The 19,264-nt window shown below is 35.9% G+C and overlaps 1 protein-coding gene across 4 annotated transcripts in view; it reads right to left on the bottom strand.

Moving 5' to 3' along the window:
• The window catches only part of Kcnip4 (potassium voltage-gated channel interacting protein 4), a 1,065,442-nt gene that overhangs the window by 476,761 nt on the left and 569,417 nt on the right, over nt 1–19,264 (bottom strand). Inside the window, exon 1 of one of the 4 annotated variants that reach the window (XM_020152824.2) lies at nt 5,515–5,728. The exons of the other annotated variants lie outside the window; for them this stretch is intronic. Coding sequence (XP_020008413.1) covers nt 5,515–5,614 — 100 coding nt within the window. The 5' untranslated portion in view covers nt 5,615–5,728. Of the gene's footprint in view, nt 1–5,514; nt 5,729–19,264 lie in introns of those variants that run through there. 4 annotated transcript variants of the gene reach the window in all.

Below are 19,264 nucleotides of genomic sequence, written 5' to 3'. Positions count from 1 at the left end.
TTGCTCTATAGAGGTTCTTTACTAAAGTAAGTTTTCTTCCTTCCCTTTCACTTTGTCCCCAACAACTAGAATCATCTGTGTTTTTCTCCTTGCTTAGCTGCTGAAAAAGGCTAGACTATGTGTTTTCTGTTCATAACCATTCAGATCAGCCTTTAAAACCCAAATGAAATTTGTTTCATGCCCTAAATCGATTCTAGATGCACTTCAAAATCATACTACAGTATAGATTATTTTATCGCATTTGTCCAGGTTTTAATTAGCCTACTCCATATACTACAGACCCTTTTACAAATATTCTTCCTGTTCCTGGATGTTCATGGGCTTGCCTTTTCTCATGTTGAATTCCTCCTTTTTTCCAAAATCACTAGTCCTTCTCTGTCCCATCTACTTCCAGCCTTCCTACCTGTCTCCCAACATCAAACCAGACAGATACTGGGCTCAGTCTGAAAGTAGACATTAAATAGTTACTTTCTTTTCCACATTTTCTTCACAGGCCAAACTTGTTTTGTGTGTTTGTATATAGAGACTTCTAATACTCTTTATATTGTGCTTGGAATAGTATAGTGCTAATGAGGGTAGCTCACATGTAGATTGTATTCAAGAAAGACTGGTAGAATGTGGCCACTAATGGATACCTGATTAACAATTTCTCCCCTGCATGAGATTATTTGCCATTGCCATTTTGTTGTAATCTATAGAAAATTAAAATAGTCAAACAGGGTTAAGAGTGTGATGTCCTGAGTTTCAATTTCAGTTTATGACTTACAGGCTAAATAGCCTTGGACCAGGTTGCATAGCTTCTTTAGATTTAAATTTTCTCCTATCTAAAAGGATAGGACCTAAGTGGACCATCACTTAGGTCAAATGCATTGTAGTCTACTATGCTACTTATATGCCTATAATATCAATAGTTCTATACTATACTAAGCTGTGTTTAATACTTGTCTAGTGTGTATATAACTCTTAATGCAAGTTATTAATATTATTTATAATTACTATATTTTATGGATACAGATAAGCATTGTGGAGGTCAAGTAATAGTCTAAAACTATACAATTAATAAGAAGTGAAGCTGTAACCAGAATCTAGACAAAATTAACTCCAGATACTCTAGGTGTAGACTCTAAGCATAGTAAACTTTTCTCTTCCAGTAAATCCATTATGGTACTAATATTCTTGGAATGTAGGAAATATTTACTAGGCAACTCTAAAAACAAAGTCAAATGGTGAAAGTATTCCCTAATACCATTCCCACATGTAGCAAAAAGTTAATGTTTTATGTTACTGTTAAGTATGCTTATCTTTCTTAAGCATTACAGTTTAGAAGGACCTTTCTAAGGCAACAAATACACATCGGTTTTGGCATCTCAATGTTTTTTGGGAAGCAGGATGCTACAAGAATTTAAAAAGTGCTCTGCTTTGTGAATTTCAATTAAAGTATTTCAGATGAAAACAATAGCCCCTCCTGGTCATCTATAGCCTCATGGTCCCCAGTAAACGTCATAGTCTGAACATACAGTGCTGTTTTCCAGTTGGTACAACTTATTCACAGGCCCAGCACCCCCACCCTTCTGTCAACAGCTCAAGAGAACTGAATACCTGGGTTCTAAAATCAATCTTTTTTATTTGGCTAATATCATGCTCTGACATCTTGAGCAGCCTGGTAATATAGTATTACATATATCTGGTAAATAAAGTGAGCTGAATAAATAAAAACAAAAGACTTATGCTTATTTTTAAAAGAACATAATGTATTTTTTTCTGGCTTTTTTATAGAACACAGTTACCAACAAAGGGATTTTTCCAGGTATTTGTTAATACATATTTTAAAAATTTGCTTTTTTCTTAGGTTGATAGAAAGATGCTTTTTTCTTCATTCAATGACAACTTCAACATAATTTAATACATATTTGAATGAAAAGTAGATGGTTTCACAGCCCAGTGTTGCATAGAGAGATAATGAAATAGCTTTGCTATTAAAATTTTGATTCAATTTCTCCCTGGAATGCGTTAACAGAAAACTATTTTCATTTTTATAGCTGGAAAAGAGGCAATTTGTTGTGAGGTTTTACACATATTACAAATTGTGATAGCTCTGGAACTTCCTAAATACTCACTAAGTAGAGAAAGCCCATGAATTCAAAACACTGGCCACTAGCATCAAGCATTGTTCTGAAACTTTGCTCAAGTTAACACTATTATTTGCATGCATAATGATCTGGTATGAATATTAATTTTGTTAAAAAGGGAACTTTTTGATGTTTAACTAAATTACAAAAACAAAGTTAATAGATGACAGTTTGATATGCTTATTTATTACCGGCACTCTATATAAGTCATGAGAATGTCAATCACCAGGTACCTGTAACAACAGCCCCAAATGTCAAAGTCCAGAGATAACGAAAAGGACATTTCTTTGTTCTCTGGAAATACAATGACTATTTCCCTGAGGAATAATGCAATAACCCACTATGGAAGAGTAGGATTAGTCTAACAGGTACACTGCATATCTACTCCAAAGTAGGTCATGAATACACTATTTGATGAGAAGTAAAACATGTCACATAAATTTTCAACTATCAATTGCTTGGCAGGCTCAGAGAGTTTATGAATGGAAAGTTCCATGGGGGTTATTATGTCCGGTTTTCTCATTTGGACAACTAAGGAGGTAAAGTGACTTATCCAAGGTTAGAAAGCAAGTGAATGACAGAGGAGGCATGGAGAATCTGTACTCTGACTATTATTTTACTTTCTTCATATGAAGTAATGTCACCTGCTAGATGTTAATCTTTAATTTATAAATATATTGCATGGATCTATGTGTAGCATTATGTAATTATGCATATCATACATCGGCTGGAACAGTACTTAAGATATCAAATAATCTATGCCTAGCCTTTTGTAAGAATGAGAACTCAAAGCACTCAAAGACAAGTAAATACAAATATTTCAGATTTTTCATTACCAATTTATTTTGAAGTACATTTATTCTATGCATATTAAAAGCTAAATAATAACTACCTTATATAAATATTATATTTTACATGCCCTTCCAAACATAATATATACTGCATACATAATAATACAAAAATGATATCTACAATCTGAGTGATGCCTACACTGTGAGACCATCACAAAGTGACTAAAAATGGCTCAATCACTTATGAAAGCATTCAAAGTCATGGTCATATCATTTTAACCTAAGTTCAAGTTTGTTTATTTAATACTCAGATTCTTCAGTAGGACACTTAATCACACAGAAATGAGAAAGATAAAAGAAATCATTATTTCCCCCAACACAGATTTGTAAAATGGTGGGAAAGAAACTCCTACATGAAAATAAATTTGAATGAAATGAATATTAGTATTTATTTGTTTCTATTAAGAAAGTTTTGGAAAATAAAGATGCTATTTTGATCTTAGATATTGTTTATTCTTTTCATTAGTTAAGATCACACTGTAACTTTATAGTGTGCTTGTAAACTATATGCAGTGAGAGCTATCATCTATTCAATTATTTATATCTCTAGCACACAAAGAATGCAGGCAACTTAAATTTTGTTTTGAAGGTTATTGGATTCTTGAATTCACTTTAAGTTAGGTATTATATAGACTTCAAAATGAAAGGGCACTATTGCTTTTTGCTTCTAACAACTTTTAACATATTAAGAATAATTCCTTCTTAATGTGATTACCAATGTTTTATCATTTAAAATGCTTCCCAAAGTGAAGGGCTTCAGACATGGATTTATTTTGAAGTTTAGGAGAAAGTACAATCTCTCTATGATTAGCCTAATATTGGTCTGAAAAATGTTAATATCATAAAAGGTAAAATACAAAAAAGAACTATTCATATAAATCAGTACAATTTTGAACAGCTATAAGGAAAATAAACAATAAATACTTTCATAATGGTTAACAGTCCTTAGAAGAAGAAAAGACAAGTTCTCATTTGGGAGAGAGATATTTATGCTCCTTAAACAAGCAAAACCAATACTCGAGTAGGTGGCATCACAAAATCCAGACTAAATGCTGTCAACCTAAGAATTTAAAGAATGACCACATATCCTCCACAAAATAATATAACTCAAACTCCTCAGCAGAGCTAGGAATTCTGACACTGTTCAATATAGCTTGAATTATCAGAAAGAATAAAAACCTCATTAAAATGGGACATCCCAATCACATTGGTCAGGTAAAATAACATATGCTAATAAACAGAAACCATGGGAAGTTACTTGTTTCATGACAATGAACAAGATAGTCAATTTTGAAGAGCATGACTATTTCCAGAATTTACAATGTATTCTCTTTTTAGAACTACAAAGTAAACATTTCCCTCAGGAGAAAGCTACAAAATGCATTCTGCAAACATCCTTTAAAATTACTTTAACAAATCCTGCTTGCCACCATTGTCCTCCCCCTTCTTCCAAAAAGTTATAAATGTAGGTTTCTGGGAACCTACATCAGAGTGACACACTTACTTAATTTGATGTTTGCTTTTTGTTTAAGCAATCTTATTTATGTCACATTGATAGCCTTTCTCTGGAGGACTGAATTAGTTGTGGATGGAAATACATTGACAATGTATATTTTGAATGTTTTCTCAAATTTAAATTTTGAAGGATGAAGAATATCAAAGCATAACTAACTACATCAAACATATTAGAGAGATGTTCTTAAAAATTCCACTGCCAACTTTAGAGAAACAATGACTGGCTGAATGCAAACACACTCTCAAATGAGCTCTGAGTAGTAAGAAAAAAATAGTCCAAATTTACTCAGATTCTCAGAGAAGCATTTGATTCAGTAAAAAATATTCCTGAATAAAAATACAAGTTTTTTTTTAAAGAGATGATTATTAAGAAGAAGAGAATCAGTTTCTAATGAACATAACAACATTTGAAAAACAATAGGCTGTTTAGAACCTATGTTAAAGTCTTTCTGTCTCAAAAGTTGGAGACTCTGTTCCCCGTAGTCTCCATTAGAATGTAAAATTGGTAATATTATAAACACTTTCAGAAACAACATTATAAAAACTTGTCATTCTTAGGCTTCAGTCTTAAACCATAAGGAATTGTGAATGTATCTCCATTTCCATTTGATGAATACATTTGCATAGTAAGAAACAGGTGAACCTCACAACATACCTAAATAAAATTTGTTCATATAATAAAAAGGAAGTATTAGGTATAAAAATCTAATAGCAATGTGGACTAAATGTTCTCAATATAAGCAGACATATCAATTATAACCCTTCATTTCCTCAGTTTTGGTTCTAATATTTTGATTCAAAGTGTTTCTCACAGTTTTAACATTCTTTTGCTCAAAAACATTACAACTTGCAAAAGTTTATTTTATTAATCTTTCCAACCTTGAAAATTCTGCCTCTCTTTATGTCTACCCAAGTCACATTTCTCTGATCTCATCTCAGGTGCCTCATACATTCGCTTAAAGAAAATTTTTATTGCAAAACAGAGAATTTGAAGAAGTCACTAAAAAGCACTCCCTTACCTTCTAAACCTGCTTCAATCAGCCCAAACTGTTCCAATAATTTAACAAAAAGCACAATGACGATCAGAACTGCTATCATTTCAAGCCCTTCCAAGTTCATGGTCAGCTAGGTCATGGCCCGACCACAGCCACTGAGAAGTCTGAGAAGTGCTCCTCTGCCTGGCTTTCTTTGTAAAGCCATTGAACTACATTAAGAAGGCTACTGCCGGAGAAGGGGAGGAGGAGAGCTTGAGAGAGAGAGAGAGAGAGAGAGAGAGAGAGAGAGAGAGAGAGAGAGAGAGAGAGGAGGCAGAGAGAGAGAGGGAGAGAGGGGGGAGAGAGAGAGAGAGAGAGATGACAAGAGGGGAAGGAGAGAGGAGAGAGAGGAGAGAGAGAGAGAGAGAGAGAGAGAGAGAGAGAGAGAGAGGAGGAAGAGGGAACTAGGAAGGCTGGGAGCAAAGGCTTGAGTAAGAGAAAACGCATTCATTCTGTCTGCTGTAGCAGAGGGCAGAACTGGCAGTCGGATAAAGTCAGGTCTGTCAGAATTATCGGCTTCCTCGTTATCACTCTTACATAGAAAGACAGCCACGCATGAAGTAGCGCGCAGATCACCCGGAAGACCCTGGAGGTCACCAGGAAGGTCCCGAGGAAACACGCCGCGCAGCAGAGATGGCTGGGGCCCGGAGACTCCGCGCACCGCGCGCGCCGCCGGTGGCTTCGTGGGGCTGGTCAAGTTGCCTTGGAAACAGCTGAAACTAACCAAGGGCAGGACGCCTGCTGCAGACAGGGAGAGGAGCATCACATCTTGAAACAGGAAGACAAACCCAGCTGTTTCAGAAACATTGTTTACTAGTCAGGGAAATCAAAGTGTATATTTTAACCCAACCAGATGAGTGCAGCGAGAAATAAGGCTAAAGGGAGTTGTTCATTGTTGACTTTATTATTTTTTTCAACGAGTTGCTTCATTTTAATGCTTGTCTTAGTCATTCAGACTAATTGTGGTTTGTGTAGTGACAAACTACAATATATTACACTGTTTCTAAGCATAGATATGATAAACTAACGCTGTTTCAAATTATAAGTATGACAAACCAATAAATATTCTTAGTATGTTATTTAGAGGTAAGCAGCATCCTCAAAATGTGTATTTTTATCATTGTGTACATCATGCTTTTTTAAAATAAGTTAAGTAAATTTGATGCAGCAAAAAGTTTGAGGAGAAAAAAATACCCAAAATTTCCTTGAAGTTTGTATCTCTATCTTGCACAACTTTTATTTTCATCCTGAAACACTGTCCAAACAATGCATCAAATACAGAATGAAATATTTGACTACAAAAAAAAGTAAAACAAAAAACAAGAAGTAGAAAGCATCTCAGAAAGCCAATACAAGTCTTTTAATTTCACAAGTGAGTGATTTGAGAACCAAAGAAATCCAAAGAGATCAGGTCAAGGCAGAGCAGTATGGGAGGCAGACATCTTTCACGTGTGGGCAGCTTTTGGCGAAATATAGTGGAATGATTCAGACATTCTGGCTCTGGTGGACTCCAGAGCCAGACCCCCTAAATTCAGGTCTACTGCCTGACCCTCGGTAAGTTACCTACCATCATGATGACTTAACGCCTTCATCTATTAAAAAGGAACATGAATAGTAGCACCAACTTCATGGGATTGTTGAGGAAATTAATTAATAACACTTTTAAAACACAGCAGATTGTGCAAGCACTATAAGCTCTTATTTTCATCACAAATGTGTTCCTGCTCTATTAGTACTTCACAGGATTGTCAGAGTAATTTCTTTGAAAATCAGTCCTCAAAACCCTGGGATGCCCCCTTCTTGATTATTGATGGAGCCAAAGCTCCTTTGCATAGCTTTCTGCTCTCCCTATGGTCTTGTACCAGCTTGAGAACTGCACCTTAGAACTCCTATCTCTGTCCATACACTCTTTCTAACAACTCACTCCTTCTCCCAAACTCATACTTGGTTTTTCCATGTCCAGGACTTTGTTCAAACCATTCGATCTATTTGCAAAAACCCCTATACATACCATCTATGACTATCAAGTTCCTAAATTTCTCTCATGAAAACTCTCCAACCAGTTTTGGATGAAATCTCTCCTGTTTTGTTTTTGATGATACCTTTCTCACTTATGATGAGAAAGGTATACATTCTCTCCACAAAAAGGTGACCTTCCAGAAGACAGAAATCATAATTCCCTTTCTTACCCTGACATCTACCATGCTCCCTCCCATTATTCCACATAGTTTTAAATGAATTAAAAATCTAAACTTTGGCAAAAATACTTATTAGCACAAGATGAAGGTTGCCTTCAAGATGATCATTCCAAATGGTTTTGTGACACTTTAATTACTCTATTAACCCCAATACCTTAAGAACATGAAATGTTTTCAAACTAATAATTAATTGAATTCATGAATCTTCCTTCCTGTTCATACTCAAGATTGTTACTTAAACTTATATTGCCTGTGTTTTCCAAAGGGAATTGTTCTGTCTTTCTATAGAACAACTCTTTCCTCTCAGGCTGGATGTTACAATTCTGGGCCCCTTGGTGTTGTGTTACTATTCTTGGGGTCTGCCTGTTCCCTTTTTGAATACTTAGCTCATTATCTCAGACCCTTTTCTTTGTAGTTAGTTTCCTCTTTTGGAATATTTATCCCAAGATTTCTCTATGAATAAGAGATTTTATTTATATCTTGGTTCCCAAATCCCCATTACAGATAGGCCAGGAGCTAGCTAACCCTGGCTATATGTAAGGTGTTTACATATAACAAAACACCTAATAACCCTGGAGTAACTGATAATGCTGTTTTCCTCCAAAGCATTGTCACCAGCAGGCATGTTTATTTGTTTACTTGTTTAACAAATGCCCCTTCTACTAGAATTGCTAGAATATAAACTGGTGCCTGTGAGAGGAGAGATTTTTGTCTCGTCTTTTCACTGTGGTGTCCTTAAATTAAGAATGGTACCTAGCACTTAAGAAGTGACTAGTTGTAGAATGAATAATATGAGAAATACTCTTACCTTCCCTAAGAAGTCAGCTGGTCTCTCTGATCTGGCAGAAGGCAGTCCCCTTTTGGCTAGATTGCTAAGGATGCCTGTGGACCCTTTGAGGTTTCTTTCTTTCTTTTTTTTTTTTTTCTTTTATTATTCATATGTGCATACAAGGCTTGGGTCATTTCACCCCCCTGGCCCCAACCCCTCCCTTACCACACACTCTGCCTGCTCCCTCTCCCCCCCACCCCCTCAATACCCAGCAGAAACTATTTTGCCCTTATCTCTAATTTTGTTGAAGAGAGAGTGTAGGCAATAATAGGAAGGAACAAGGGTTTTTGCTGGTTGAGATAAGGATAGCTATACAGGGCATTGACTCACATTGATTTCCTGTGCGTGGGTGTTACCTTCTAGGTTAATTCTTTTTGATCTATCCTTTTCTCTAGTTCCTGTTCCCCTTTTCCTATTGGCCTCAGTTGCTTTTAAGGTATCTGCTTTCTTGTGTGCTCTCGCTTTTATCATGTGCTCATAGTCCAATCCCATTGTTGTGTTTACCCTTGATCTAATGTCTGCATATGAGGGAGAACATAGGATTTTTGGTCTTTTGGGCCAGGCTAACCTCACTCAGAATGATGTTCTCCAATTCCATCCATTTACCAGCGAATGATAACATTTCGTTCTTCTTCATGGCTGCATAAAATTCCATTGTGTATAGAAACCCTTTGAGGTTTCTGAGATTTTTTTTTTCAGTGCTCCAAAGAACTGGTGAAGCCATTAACAGCAGGGCAAATTCCTGTGACCTCTCTTTAAGCCATGAGATCCACATGCTGAAATATCTTGGCTATGCTCTATCCAGAGTGTTAGTGTGAATATAATTTGTGGTTCCTGCCAATGTGACCAATGAAAATACAAGATGGTCTCCCTGCCCCCAAAATATCTTAAAACCACTGCTGTGGAAGGTAAGAAGTACCTTGGACAGCATTTATTCCAATGCCTTAATCTTTAGCTGAAAGAACACTGGAATCTAAATAGGTAAAGTGATTTAGCTATTCAAGCAACTGTTAGCTGCAAGTCACTGCTTAGATCCAGACTCACACATTAATTCAGTTTATTTTCTACCTATACTTCCTATACCTACAGTCTTGCATTCCTTTTTATAATCCTACTCCAACAGACAAAGGAGACCTGAACCCTGACTCCATATTGTTGACCTTTTCAATTTACTTAAATCTCTGTATCTTATTTTGGTAGTTTTCAAAACAGAGCCAATATACCTCCTTCAGAGGGTGTTGTTAAGAATCAGGTGAGATAATGTTTTTGAAGTGATACTTAATCTCCTTGAGCACACATTTTGCCAGGCAGTAGACTAAGCACCTAGACAGTCTCATTCTTAGAATAAGTTTTGGAGAAGAATTGCCATCTTATAAGTGAAGAGAAGTGGTTTATGAAGAATTAGTTAGTAGCGAATTGCTCTGTGTCTCCAAATTAGCAGTCACTGGGGTTGACAGTGACCACTGGCTATTATTATGCTTCTCATTTAGTTCTTAAAAGACCAGGTAAATGTGAAGCATTTAGTAAAACAAACATAACCAGGGAAGGAAACGCTGTATTATGACTTTTCAAAAGATTCTTATTATTTATGAATTAATGAGATTTTAGACAAAAGGATGTTCTATGCCCTTGTCTTGTGGGTAGGTAGAAGGGGCAAGGGATGAGAATGATCTGGTAGTGAGAGAAAAGGGGTGCTGCTATGAAAGTTTAAAATCTTCATGCCCCTCAGGAGGCTGAGGCAGAAGGATTGCTTGATTTCAATAGTTTAAGGCCAGTCTGGGCCACAAAAAAAGACCCCAGCTGAAAACTAAAACAAAAAAGTGTATGTGATACATATATAAAAATATACATATAATATATATAAAATAAATGTGTGTGTGTATATATATATTATACATATATATATTATACATATATATGTGTATATTTGCCATACTTGGAATTGAACTCAGGACCTTGTGCTTGCTAGGCACACAGTCTACCACTTGAACCATACCTGCATTCCTTTTGTTTTCTAGTTTGTATTTTAGATAATCTAGTGCTGTCGACCCAGGCTGGACTCCAGTACAATCTCCTTACTTCTGTCTCCTGAGTAGCTGGGATTACATGTGTGTCCTGGTGTATTCTTAAGAAACTAACAAGAAGGATTAGAGGCAGATATAGATCTTATTGTTTAAAGAAGGCCCATAAAGTAACTTCAGGGAGTCCTCCTGCTCAGATTCCATGGCCACATTAAGGTTATACTTTGCCTGTTTCCAGAAAAATGAGCAAACTTAATTAGAGACACTCTTACTCTTGCACTTTAAAGCATATCCCTAAAGTGCAGTTTATTCAAAATCACCAGTTACTGGCAGTAATGAGCATATTTCTGCTTCATTTTCAGAAATATAGCTTTTGGAAGGAAAACAATGTTCCCTTCCAGTATGAGAGATGAACCTGCCCTTTGATGAACTGAGGCAGGGAACAAAGGGATTCTGGTTAGTTATGTCTTTCTGATTCCAGGTTGGTGATGGTAATAACTGGTACAAGGAGTGAGAGCAAGCTTTCTGTTTTCTAGTGTCAAAGTCTCAAATATTTGGTTTGAGAAGAAAACTAAGCTTCACTTGATTTGATGTTATTTTTGGTTTATTCACTTGTTAAGTTGGTAGTCCATGTACTATGCAAGATGATATGGGTCATGAAAGTCACATAGCTAGTCTTTGCTTAGCTTGGAATCTCTTCAACCACATTTCTTTGATACTAGGTAATGGTGTAGAATAATCACCATTTGACCAATTACTGTTTTAACCACTTTATATGGGTTTTTTCATTACAGTCTCACATAAGTTCTTTGTGGTAGGTACAATTATCATCTCCATTTGAAGAGGGGAAACTGAGAAACAAAGGGATTAGTAGATCGCACTAGGAGACATCCAACTCAAGATTCTCCTGGGTCTGGCTCCAGAGATGATGATTAGAAGTACCTTAGATGCAATCGCAAACAACTCCAATCCAAGACAGTGTCTGGCGGAAACCTTTAAGGAACTGTAGAAAATAGCCTAGACCAGGGAAAACTCACTTACGCGTTAATATCAATGAAAGGTGGAGGAATGGAGCAAAGATTAGCTTTATAGAGATTGCCTAGGGCAGGAACCACATAGATAGCAGATGATTTTTTGTTGGTATGTTGGCTTGTTTGATTCACAGCAAGTTTAATCTACATTACATGACCAGTGGAGAGGAAAACTAGTCCTGTTGGAGAATTTACTCAGAGTCTGAGCAAAAGTATAACCCAGCCAAGTCCCACATCCAGGGGTTCCTATGACAATTCTGTTACTTTACAGCATTGTTACTTTGAGTAAGTGCTTGTGAGGATTCATGCAAACGCTTGGAACAGAAGACTGTCACACTGTAAATGCTCAACAAACAATTGCTATTATTGCTCTTGGTTATTGAACCTCACTCTACACTGAATGCTCTTCAGTGTAGAATTTTCAGTTTGCTTTATATGAATTATTTCAATAAATCTATATGACTCAATGAAATGAGTACTACTATGCTTCCTAGCTACTCTGTGGATAAGAAGGACTAGGACATCTTCAATTGATCAGGATTCTAAAGAAAACACATTGTTCATACCCAACTCATGAGTTTATTGTCATCTTCACAAAATTAATATAGAAATTTATAAATTTATATAGGAAGAAGTTTATATTGTTCTTCTTAAGCAAGCTGGAAATCTAGGTATATATACATGTTGCAAATAATAAAAAATAAATAGCATTGAAATATTTTTCCTGGGCACTAGTGTTTGAGAAATTTCCCATTACCTTCCATTCTGGAACATTCCACAGGAAGAGCAGATGCAAGGAGGTGTGAGTATGGCATCAGACAAGATTCCACTCAGGTTCAAGTGTCCTGTGGATCACTTCAAGGACAAATCCCAAGGCTCCATCATTTAGTAGCATCAACCCCACATCATATTCCATGTTGCAGGACATAACAATATCATCAGAGTGAGGAAGCAGTAACACTACACCAGACTTCAGCAGGCAGCTTTGCCCTCTGGGTGAATCGCAAGGCAAACTGCTCAAAGGTAAGTTAAATAGAAGAATATCAGTGATTCAGGACACTTGTAAGCTGTAATTTAGTGAATTCTTACTGGACTAAAGATAAATGGAAGGGATGGAAATAGGATTGAGAGTATTTGTCACTGAAAAGAAAAGAGAATGAACCTGTCCCATGTATATAATTACTGGTGCTGCACAAACTTTAGTGTGTATCAGAATTACCTAGAGATCTTTCTAAAAATGAATCCTCAGGCTTTCCTCAGAGATTCTGATTTAGCAGGTCTTAGGTAGGTAGAGTTGTTGAATCTCCATTGTTTTTTCAAACATTCATATAAATTCTAGCACAGGACCTCTGTGGTCCACAGTGAGAAACACTGCATTCATCTTTTCAAACACCCTTACCCATGTAAGAAACACAGATTCCAGGGAGAACTTCCTCCAGCCTATCAAAAACTGAGAGTCACACATTTTACAAACTTGACATAGTTAAGAATAGAGGGATCTTGGTAAGTTTCTCAAACTTCTCTAGGAAGTTTTTCTTCTCTTACAGGTAAGGTATTTTTAAATCATTTGCAAACAGATATAAGTTTGTGTTCCATCTTTAAAAGTATTTTTGATGATTCATCCCCTGCATGTATGCTTTCTTTCACCAGTGAGCTTCGTAAACAAACTTTAATGGAGTTAGAAAGCTGAGAACCAGTCCACAATTTTCTGTATTGCTCCATATCCTATCTGCTATCTTGAATCTGTCCCTGGAGAATCCTCCTCCTAGTTTCAAATGGAGTCACTTAAGTGAGGGACAACACTATTGCTTAGCACCTTTAACAACCAAGCAAAGTCAAATGAATCACAATTGATGGATGCAAATATTTGGAAGTGTGAAGCTGATTTAGATAAAGTAGATATTTCAGTTTGAGTTCTAATAAAACACAAAACATTGGCCACATGGAGCCCTTTCCCATTATTCCACAGGGCTAATCTTTATCAAAACCAATACTATAAAAGTAACAAAAGATACCAAGTTGTCTGATGCATAATTCATTTATTATGAACTCATGTAAGACTCAAATAATTGAAACAGGATTATTTATGGGATCATTAAACCCAGGGGCAATTTCTACAGATTTCAGTCCTGCTTAATTGAAATCTTGGTTGCAAATATATATTTAGTCAGATTTCTTTCCAAATATTGTTCCTTCCAACAAACTATTCCTCATTATAGCTGATGTGTTGTACTTCTGCACAGTAATAGAGTATAAAAAATTGTTTATTATTTTATTGCACCCAAGAAATACAAAACAATCCCTTGATAATTACTCATGCTACTTATATGTTATAGTTTAATTACTAACAACTCTAACTTAATCACTTGCTAATAACCTTGATTTCCAACAGGAATATTTCAAATATAATAACCATGATAACTATATCACACTAGAATCAAATCATGCATAATAATTAAGTATATGTTTGATTTGAAAAACCTCAGAAGACATGACTTTAGTAGGACAACACTGAAAGGAAAAAAATACTATCATTGAAATGGAAATGAATAATACCAAGCAGCCTCAAAGAACTAAAGGTGAACTTCTATGTATAAATAAATAAGAGCATACAATGTTAAGTGTTCTTACCTAGAGCCACAAATAGATTAAAATTCTCTGGAGGGAGGGTCATCAAAACAAATCAGTCAAGCATGATCATCTTCTGGTTTGTAAAGCAAGAATGGTACCTCTGAATTGTGGTGCAGTCACACATTGTTTAATGGGAGAGGTCCATTCCGGGAAATGTGGCATTTGGTAGTTTCATGATTGCATTGACATCACAGAATAGAATGTACTGACACAAACCTAGATAGTATAGGTCAACCAAAATGTGGCCATCATGTGGCCTCTTGATGATATTGAAAACAGGGTGAATATGAGATGCACAAAGCTCCTACTGGCATATCATGGCACACTGTTTTCTAGTGAACTATTTTTTCTTAGGAGTACAATAATTTAATGATAAAAAGTATGTTATAGTAAATATATAAATCTGTACCTTAATCATTTATTACCATTCCCAAGCATTTATGTACTTTACACAATTATATACTTTTTTGTGACTGATAGCATAGTAGGTTTGATCACATCACCAACAACACATTCTCTATGACACTAGGGTGCCTATGATGTGTCTAGGTGATAGGAATTTTTCAGTTCCATGGTAATTTTATTGGATCACCATTGTACATGAGTTTCATCATTGACTGAAATATCCCTATGCAACAGTATTGTGTAATAGCTTTCTACTGCTGCATTCCAAATCATCACAACTTAGGGGAAAACAAAATTTTATTATTTCATGGTTTCTGTGGATGATTAATCTGGGACAAGCCAATTGATTTTCTACTCAGGCTTAAATCAAGGTAGAAGCTGGCGCTCAACATCTTCTGAGATCACTGGCGTTTTGTTTTTGATTCTGTTTTGTTTTTCAAATAATTCACTTCCATGTGGTTGTATCTTTGAGGTCCCCATTTCATTTCTAGTTGTTGGTTAGGAACCACTCTCACTTCCTAGAGGTTGTTCTTGGTGCCATGCCTTCTCCACAGCATGGATGGTTTAACATCAATACTAGTGGCAAAATTTAGTAAATTCTTCAAAATTTTTAACCACTTCTCGGAGCTTATCTGATTAAAGAGGGCTTACTCATTATAGCCTCTATTTTAAGTAACTGAAAGCAACTGATTAAGGAACTTAATTACATCTTCAAAGTCCCTTCTACTATGACACCATAATTATAACAGTGATATCCTATCCTAGCCACAAGCTCCATGCACTCTCAAGGGTAGGGATTATGTAAGTTTATACCAGGGGACTCTCTTAGAATTCTGTCAAGCACCATGTACTTCTGCTCTAACTTCCAAGTGGTATGGTATGTATGTGCACTTGTGGGAGGCTAAAACAGAAATTTTTTATTTTATGCTTTTTTTGAACTAAACAAAGGAAGAGGACCATTTACAAGCTACTTGGGCATTTGGTTGCTGAATGCATTACAGCCAATGGAAAGATGGGAACTCCTGAAGTGGGGAATATCATCAGACACTCATAGCAATCAGGGGAGGAGAATGGCTAGAAAAAGGCAGAGTACTCTGGTTGGCCATTCTGGCACTAGACTACACATTGACTAGCTGGCTTCATTCACCGATCTGCATAAAGCAGAGAGACCTATCTAGAAAAGACTAAGAGGCAGCATGGATGGTACTCTAACACTATAGCTTCCAGGTTCCATTCATCTCAGGTCAGTTCTCCCTAGACTTTTTCGTTACTTTTTGATGCAATAATCACTGTGGTCTGGCTGATACAGTCATGACTTGCCTTATAAATATCTGCTTACGTTCATACCAGTAGAACACAGTGAAACTCTGCCTATATACAATGCTAACTTGAGAGTTTATATGCTTTGGAGAGATGACCTACTTATAAATATTATTTTCTAATAAACTTACTTATCTATAATCTTCAGTTGTCATTGAGTTGGAATACTTAAATTATACATATTTTTTGATAGAATCAAATAAATGATAAATAAATGTAATTGTATCTTTTGTTACCATTACAATGAGGTGGATGTTATGGTTGTGTTGGTTCCAGTGCTTACACAGAGTCACCCTATGCCTTGGTGGTGGCACACACTCAACACCTGACTGTAAAATTTGTGTCTTACACTCAGCGTACATTTGTTGTCAGAGTGATAGGAACATGCCATGTCATCACTTCAGTTTTCAGTGGTATCTTGCTGATTATGGAATTAAGTCCCCAAATCCTGGTGAGTCATGTAAGAATCCATCTAACCTTCTGAGAAGCTCTCAGCCTTACTGCTTGACAGTCTGTCCTCATCATCTGTGTCTAGGTCATGATGAATTACTGCTACAGTCCACCTGCAATATTTATTACCCCAACTGCTTACTTTTTCTTCTGAGAAATTCTTACCCATAATTTCAGAATCAGCCTAAGTATTTTCACTTGGGCAGAGTCTTTCACAAACCATTCCATGAATTATTCAATACCTCCTTTACCTCTCTTTGTATTAACTTTTTTCTTTTTAAGATTAATGAGCTGGTTAACATATCTTCTCTATGATACCATGTGTCATTTAGGGCACAAACTACATCTTATTTGTCTTTCTTACCTAAGTATTTATACATATGCCTGAAATATATTACTTGATCAATAAATAGTGTAGTTAACAAAAGAAGTATTGAAAGGAAAGAAGGAAGAAATGAATGGCATGCTGTCTGTGGGGTAAAATGAAGATTTAAGCCAATTGCATAACCTTCCAATGAAGAATCACCATGCTTACAGTTTCACCCAGAAAGATTTAATTTTTTCACATTAAGCATTTCAGGTATCCTGGAATCCATTTAACTTAAATGGCAGAGAAGAAAATATTAATGACTAACAGCTTGGTGTGAATGAGTTTTTTTCATCACTTTTGTGCAGGAAAAGTGAGATCACCAATAAACAGGAAACTTAAAGGCTCATGGCACTAATATATGAAAAGAAAGATATATTAAGAACCAGTTTATTAACAAATGCAAAAGCTTATGGAATAGCTAGCTGAACTGGAAAATCCAGAGTGATGCTGAGCCAGGTCTAGACTCTTCTAAGATTATCAGTAACCTGCACATTGTGCTTTTGTTCTCATTTTCTATAAAGAGTTTACTATATTAAGCATCCATATTTATTTTCTCTAAATAACAACTTCCTAGTCACTGGTCAATGACAGGTTCAGTCTCCCATACTATTATATCAACTTTGTAGTAGTCAGCTCTTATGCTGGGAAGAATCAGCTTAGGGTATCATATACTCCATTTCATCTCGGCCTGGTGTTCTCACAGGTAACATCAATTTGTTCTTATGAGATTCTCTGAACTTCAGAATTCTTGAGTGGACACTCAAGAGATACTAGGAAAGGTAGTTACAAATTCTTGTGTGATGGAAATTCTCATCATTGTTAAGAGGAAAACTTGTCAACAGCTCTGGGATGTCAAGTATTTCAGATTGTTTTTGCCATACTTTGGATTGGATCGAACTTTTAGTTCACATGCAAGCTATCCTTTTATTCATATTTTTAAAATACTTTATGAGTTTAATATAATGTTAACACATTTTGATTAATGAACATAAAAATAGTGTTGACTAAGTAACATAAAATTACTTAAATATATTTGCTATTCCGTGTTCAAAAGCCATTTTTTAATCTCTTCTCTATGACTATTTTGACAAAAAAAAAAAAAAAAGAAGTCAACAATTTGTGGAGGAAAGCAAATGGCCAAATATGCATTTTCTAAGATTTTTTTTCAGCAGTTAGATACTTTGCAACAAACTGTCACACAAACAGTCACTTATTCTGTCATACATAAAAGGTGACAAAGAATGGTTATAAAGAACAGAGAATAAATGTGTGTAATTTCCATCAGTACTTTTATATCCAAAGGAGACTTCACTGGTCATAGGCCATGTTGGGGTGTTATACAATGGATCCAACATTTTGGAGCTCTACTTTTAGGAACTGCCTTTAACTACCATTTAAAAACTATTCTTCCCTGCATACTCTAGCCCACAGCAGGCTGCCTGCAGGCTCAACCTTCTAATCCTCTGTGCCAGTGAGAATGAGAACACAGTAAAGTTTTAGAACCATATCATTGTTGAAAACTTTCTCTGAAAATGGTGGATGACTCCCAAGGTGGCTGCCCTGTTTGCCCTGGAGAAGGTGATAAGCACCTTAGCAGCTTCCTGAACTTTACACAGTACCTTCCCTCTTTAGCACATCCAAGAGTGTCACACCCATATAACTGTTATCCTCCCTGTGCTCTGAAACTCAAAGTGGCTGACCAAGTTTCTACCTACAAGTTGTTTCCATATGCATAAAAGAGAGCGTTCTTAGAGACTGCCTGAAGCTCCCAAGTGATCTCAGCTATTAACATGAAAATAAATCCAAGTTTATTTTTCAATTCCTAGTCATTATATCTCCTTTTCATCACATTTTGACTAGCTCACTTCTTGGAAAAGGAAGACATGCAAAGAAAACAGATAAACTGATGTGTTGGCAACTTAGTTATTCTCATTAATTTATGTAAAAGGTTTAGTACACAGGGAAGGTTGAAATCCGTGGTTAGACCAAAACTTTTGTGGTGTTACTGAATTTCTACTATGTATTATCTTTGCCTACATTACCTGGGATGATTGGAAAGTCACAGCATCATGGTGTGTCAAAGCAATCCTAATAATTTCTTGCTACCCAGGGTAGAAATGAGCCTCTTCAATTCTATTCAATTTGGAAAAGGTATCTTAAAGTCACTTAAGCCTTTGACTTTGAAAATTTGAAATGGGATTTTAAAAAGGTCATATTCCTATATATTTTATTAGTTATCTACTTTTGTACCTTTTTTAGACTTAAGCTTTGTGTATATAAGTATTTTGTCACTATTGTACCACCAAATAATGGAAGAGAAAAGTGACACATTACTTGCTTTATTTTTTCTTTCTAAAACCATGTTGCTTCTGTAATGTTTCTTGACATGTGTCCTTAGTAATTGTAAGTTTATACATGAACTTGGGATTAATTTGTAAAAGAATCTGAGGACAGAGGGAAGCTTATATTTTATCTCCATG

Source organism: Castor canadensis, chromosome 9 (genome assembly GCF_047511655.1).
Source record: "Castor canadensis chromosome 9, mCasCan1.hap1v2, whole genome shotgun sequence".
NCBI classification, from domain to species: Eukaryota; Metazoa; Chordata; class Mammalia; order Rodentia; family Castoridae; genus Castor; species Castor canadensis.
This window is presented reverse-complemented; position numbering and strand designations above follow the sequence as displayed.